Raw genomic sequence first — 6,000 nt, forward strand, 5'->3', positions numbered from 1 at the left:
TCAAGACCAGAGTGTACCGAGACCGAGACAAGACCAAGACTTTTAGGGTCCGAGACCAAGACAAGACCAAGACTTTTAGGGTCCGAGACCAAGACAAGACCAAGACCGAGGGAGGGCGAGACCAATTCGAGACCAAATCCACAAATAAAATAAAAAAATAAATAAAATGTTATTATAAAATATTTTTATAAAGTTATGAGCCTTTTTAATGTGTCAAAACTGATGATTTTACCAGACAGTAATGTTTTTACGTTTTTAAACAGTGTTGTTTGTGAAATGAATTTTGTACTGCAATGTCTTTTGTACACAACTTGTGCATGCTTACTTTAATTTATTTAAACTCTAATTTAAGTGACCCATTTTGATCCTAATAAAACAAAACTCAAGATGCATTTACCTTCTTTTGGTCTCTTGAAGTCAACATGAAATACTGGGCAGTATAAATGCAGTCTTTAGGATTAAATTGGAAACTTGAAGTCGGTTACTTTCTAAAATTGTTTAATTTTCATTTAGACTTGTGTATTTGCTTGGGGATCTTCCATTGTATGATCCAAGGCACATTAAGAAAAAAAACACAGTATCATAAAAATCACCCAAGAAAACTTAGTAGCTTATTCATATTCATAAAGTTTCAGAGAAATAACTGCACTGCAGGCAGCCAGGAATGTGAACAAAAACTACTACAGAAAGAAAACCACGAGGCTAATCAATTTCAACGTTGCAGCTATACAAAGCAACACAAAGTTTGCCCGATGCATAACTACTTCAAAAAAATCCCACTTTGGCTGTGGCTGCATTTTGGAAGGAGTCAACGGGGGAGAGGACAGCCCCCGGAGGGCAAAACGTCAGTCTTTCCACAAAAAAAAAAAAAAAAAAACTGTCCAGATGACTAACTGATTATTGGAGTTTAAAGAAGTGTTTCATTGCATTTAAGAAATATGAGTGATTGCAACATTCTGTGGCCTAAACGTGCACGATGGGGTCTCATTAAAATGCCTCCTCGACTGAAAACCCTTTCCACTGGTGCAGAGGAGGCAGGGACTGATAGGACCTTCATTGCCAAATTGTGCAGTTGTGGAAATCTAGTGTGGTTTTTTGCCCAGAAGACAAGTGCATTGTCTGTGTCAAAGTCACGGATGGCATCAAAGTATTTCCTTATCTGTGTGTGTATGCTTGAATCCTGGTCTGAGCTGTGCTTTTTGTATGCCTTGTAGCGGGACAGAAGGCGAGGGTATTTGTTTGGTGGCGAATCACTGGCTGCGGCTGGATCCACATTCACAACTTCTGAGCAGGTGTCTTCTTTCATGTCCATCATCTTCTCCACCTCTAAGATCAATGTTTCTGAAAAACACAAACACAATGACTGAGTTAGATTTAAAAGGATATGCACATATCAGAGTTGAATTAAATACGTTTAGGACCTTTTATTAGGGGCCTCCGATGTGCGTCCCATCAGTGTATGAATGTGATAAAGCTCTGATTAGTCTCCTTTGAATGATTTGTTCAATTAGCTTTGTAGAGATCTAGTAGAGTGCCGTATGAATGTGTAAATGAGGCACAGATTGTAATGTAAAGTGCTTTGAGTGTCTGATAAGATAGAAAGGTGCTATATAAGTACAGTCCCATTTAATATAAAAGTGAGTCAGGATTGTGTACAATAGGCATGTTACCAGCCTAAATATAAAGAATATCTGTTTCAATAGGCTCAGAGTGTACAAAATATGTTTTTATGACAAAAGTAAACAGATGAAATGAAGACTATGAATTCCACTGTAAGACTAGTTAAGGCTTTTATAGACAACTAATTTGAAATATTTTAGGATTTATGATTTTGCAAATAAGACATTTATTTTCAGCAGATAAAATATATACTGACCTGTCAGTGTCTTCTTAAGCTCATCTCTGAACTTTTTCACTGATGTTGAATTTCCCCCATTGGTAACATCTAAGTCCACCCAGCTTAAGCCAAACTGAGGATCCAGCATGGTGGCCAAGAAGTAAACATTGTGGTTAAAAGGTTCCTCTCTTCCACTGTCTTTGGCCATGCTTGTTTTTAAAAAGATTCCAGAAAATCTTTTCACCAGAGACTGCTGGAGGGCTCTGACCAATGACTGGCACTGCATTCGAGTGTCCTCCATCTTGAGGAGGTGTGTATTCAAGTCCAGGACAGTTGGAACCACCATACTAATGGTAACTGATTTCTCCCCTTCTGTCAGGTCTGTTACCTCAGAAAATGGAGCAAGAACTGCACTCAGTTCCTTCAGCTGGTTCCACTCACGGGCACTAAACACCAACTCCTCGTGATCCTTGCTGCACATTTCATTCAGGGCTTTGTGGTCCAGAGCTGTGAAGGCCTGTACTTGTTTAAATATACTGTTCCATCGAGTTGTGTTTGCAGCTGGAATGGTCCTATTAGTGCCAAACGTAGCCTCAAACTTGTCTTTGAATTGTGAACTGCTATGCAATAAGGTGGTGAACCGTGATGTTTTGGCTATTGTGTGAGAAATGGCCTTGACCTCCTTCATGCCGTCATTCACAACTAATTGCAGAGAGTGTGCAAAGCAGGAAAGACGTGCACCAGATGACCAGGGTAATTCGGTGTCTTCCTGAGAATTAATGTCCTCCCACAGGTGCTCGTCATCTAAATGCTCCTCTTCACTCTCGCTGTCATCAGATTGGGGCATGTGTACTTTGAAAGCACATTTCATATTGGCAGCATTGTCTGTTATGATATAGCTAATTTTGTCATGGATACCGTATTCCTCTGTGATCTCCTCAAAGGCAGACGCAATGTGCTCTCCAGTATGTCTGCCTGTGAAACGCCTACAGTCCAGCAGGTAGGATTCAAGTGCATAGGAATCCTTTGATTTGTAGCACACGTGGGCGGTCACCCCAAGGAAGGAGCGTAGCCTGCGATCAGACCAGAGGTCAGTTGTTAATGACACAGATGACTGGGTCTTCAGTTTCTCCAAAACAGTTTCCTTGACCTTGATTACCAACTCTGGAATTTGTCTATCAGAAACCGTTTTTCTAGAGATTGGTGTGTATTTACTATCCATAACTTCAAGAAAGTGTTTAAAATGACTGTTTTCCACAAGTGAGAGAGGCAGACAACACCCAATGATCAAATCTTGGACAATGGCTTGACTGATGGCTTGTTGCCTTGGTGATTGTGGGCTGTAGAGCTGCACTTTCTGCGTAAATAATGAAATTGATGGCTGTGTGACTGTGACATCATTCTGTTGCCCTGCCTTGTATTCCAGGAACCTAAAAAATGCAAAGGAGGAATCAGTATATCTGGTCATGAACATCAATTACATCAAAAGAACACTTAAAAATAAGTAGCAACTTCATAAATGTATGTCAAATATATCCTCCATTGTTTATCATAAGCAAAAATTAAACTTAGAAAAATCTAACAAAGTTAAATTGGGTCCTCTGGATGGGTTTAAACAATAAAAAATTATACAAATGTTTTGTCTTTCATCCAAAAGACTTCTTCAATATGAGGAGCTATATTAAACTCAAGAGCTACATTTTCAGGCCAAGACTCTGAGGTCTACACTCATCTCCAGACCAGCGGTCACTCTTTCAGGGATGAAGATGTTCACATCCTTGATAGAGAGGAACGATGGTTTGAGAGAGGAGTAAAGGAGGCCATCTTTGTGAAAAGAAACCATCCATCTTTAAACAGAGGTGGAGGCCTCCGGGTTCAACTGTCCCCCTCTTACAATGCTGTGATTGCTAGTATCACTCAGCCCCCGGTGAAGGCAAGCAGCCATCAGGGTACTAACAATCCATCATTAGGCTGATGGTCCTCCTTGAACATGTGAGCAGCTAGTTTCATCAACAACAAACGGTTGGTCCACTGTGAGGAGGCACTATTTATAGGGCTGAGCTGAATGCAGCTCCTCAGCCTGAGGAAGTCTTTCGGACGAAAGACGAAATGTTTCTACCTTTTATTTTTTACTTTTTTAACACGCCCAGAGGACCTGATTTAACTTTTTAAGATTTTTCTACCTGTGTGATTGAGCATGCATCAGGACATATTAAACACAGTTAGCACCTTCTCACAGTGGATCAACCAGTTTGCCAAATATGTTAAGGGAGACCATCAGCCTAACAATGAATCGTTGGCACCCTGATGGTTGCTTGCTATTCACAGGGGGCTGAGTGATACTAGCAATATCAGCGATGTAAGAAGAAGACAGTCCCTCTTACAATGAAGTCTTTTGTTAAGAAGTCAAGTAGTCTTTTGGATGAAAGATGAAACGTTTCTACATTTTGTTACCACATGCCCTGTCCTCTCAGTCTCTCAAAGTTAACAGTGAATTTGTCCTTATGCATGCTCAATAACCCAGGTAGAAAAATTTAAAACAGAGGACACTCAGAGGACCTGATTTAACTGTATGTAAACAGTGAATTTGCTTACTTCCCTTAATATGTTAATTATATCAGTGTTATAAAGTAAAACTCATTTAAGGGCTAAACAAAGCGGGTCTGAGTCTGACACACATTAATTAATTTAGATGTATTTAGATTTAATGTCGATGAATTACTTTTTCAACTTTTTGTCCCTTATTTTAGTATTTGTGATGCATGCTTTGGTATTTGTTGTTGTTATTTTTTTGTTTGTTTTTGGCGAGTCAAGACTGTTTTTCTCGTCCTAAGCAATTCACTGCATTGTTGTCGACCTTGTGTTGATTTTGCATATGACAAATAAACCATACTTGATAAAACGTTCTGTTTGTATTGTTCTTGGAAGAGAGGCAGATTGATAACGTTAACTAGCTAGCTTTACTAGCATCACTTACACAAAGCTGCGGCGCTTACCTTTCTTTGTGCTTCCTTTCCAGGTGTCGATAAAAGTTGGATGTTGGATACTCTTTGTGACTCAAATAGCCAAACTTTATAACAGCAGATTTAGAAGACATCTTCTCTTGTTCTAAACACAAACAAGTCTAACTTTTCTTCCCTGACGCTTGCGAGTGAAAGGAGGTGGGCTCAGTGTTGCCAGATAGAGTCGAGATTTTCCAGCAAAAAATCGGTTAAAAACCGCAACATCACACAAAAACCTGCACAATCTATATTTGTTACAGTATATTTACTTTTTGAACACAAACCCACATCAGTACAAGCCAAGGTAATTTAACAATATGTGGCAAAACGAAACAGTCCAACAAAAATCTTCCCAGAGTTCCCAGCAAAATCAGAACGAAAACTGGCCAATTGGCAGTAAACCACCCAATCTGGCAACACTGGAGTGGTAACAAAAACATGTAGCTAGCTGCTATGAGTCACGTTATCGCTTGAATTTGAATCGGTATGTTTTGCATCCAGTAAAAGCAAAGATGTTAACAAATAAACTGGACAATATTCTGGCAATTTAGTGATATTTTCACAGTTGTGGTCTTGACTGGTCTTGAAAAAAAATCCCGAGTCCTCAATGTCCGAGACCGTGACAAGACCGAGACCAAATGCGGTCGAGACCGAGACGAGACCGAGACCGTCAAAAAGTGGTCTCGAGACCGGTCTTGGTCTCGAGACCGGTCTCGAGTACTACAACACTAGCTCGAGGTACATAAGGCTGGCAGCTTTACCATGGCTGAAACTGCTGCTGATGTCGTCCTAATTGGTCGATATCCTAGGTATCCGCTAATTACAAAAAGCAGAAACCCTGTTATCATAAATCCAATAATGTACACATCTTCTACGTCCTCCACGGACAGAACAGATAGACACATCATCTTCCGCTCACCCCAGGAATCAATGACGTACCCAACTCTGTGGGTCCGTTCAGGGCATGAGGGCTCTCCAGCACCCTGTTGTCTGGTGGAAAAATTTCATCAGTTACGTTGAGGGACCAGCTGATCAAATCCATAATAGTTTTCGATTCAGAAGATGTGTAAACGGAGGCTCTGAGGTTGACAGGATGAGAGGGATAAAAGGCAGGAGGGGAGGGTAAGAGCGACCGTCTTCGTTGAAGGCAAAATAGAGTGT

General features: G+C 40.4%; 2 protein-coding genes across 2 annotated transcripts in view; one reads left to right on the plus strand and one right to left on the minus strand.

The window, feature by feature from the left end:
* Positions 1-6,000, plus strand: part of ctnnd2a (catenin (cadherin-associated protein), delta 2a) — a 359,158-nt gene that overhangs the window by 19,608 nt on the left and 333,550 nt on the right. The gene's annotated exons all lie outside the window — the stretch shown is intronic.
* On the minus strand, positions 898-4,993 carry LOC119426914 (zinc finger BED domain-containing protein 6-like). Its single transcript, XM_037694503.1, has 3 exons — positions 4,834-4,993; positions 1,877-3,267; positions 898-1,341 (listed from the first exon to the last, which is right to left on the minus strand). The coding sequence occupies exons 1-3, from the start codon at positions 4,932-4,934 to the stop codon at positions 908-910; spliced, it is 1,926 nt and encodes a 641-aa protein (XP_037550431.1). The 5' UTR covers positions 4,935-4,993; the 3' UTR covers positions 898-907.

The sequence above is a fragment of the Nematolebias whitei genome, chromosome 20 (genome assembly GCF_014905685.2).
Source record: "Nematolebias whitei isolate Nwh7 chromosome 20, NemWhi1, whole genome shotgun sequence".
Taxonomy (NCBI): domain Eukaryota; kingdom Metazoa; phylum Chordata; class Actinopteri; order Cyprinodontiformes; family Rivulidae; genus Nematolebias; species Nematolebias whitei.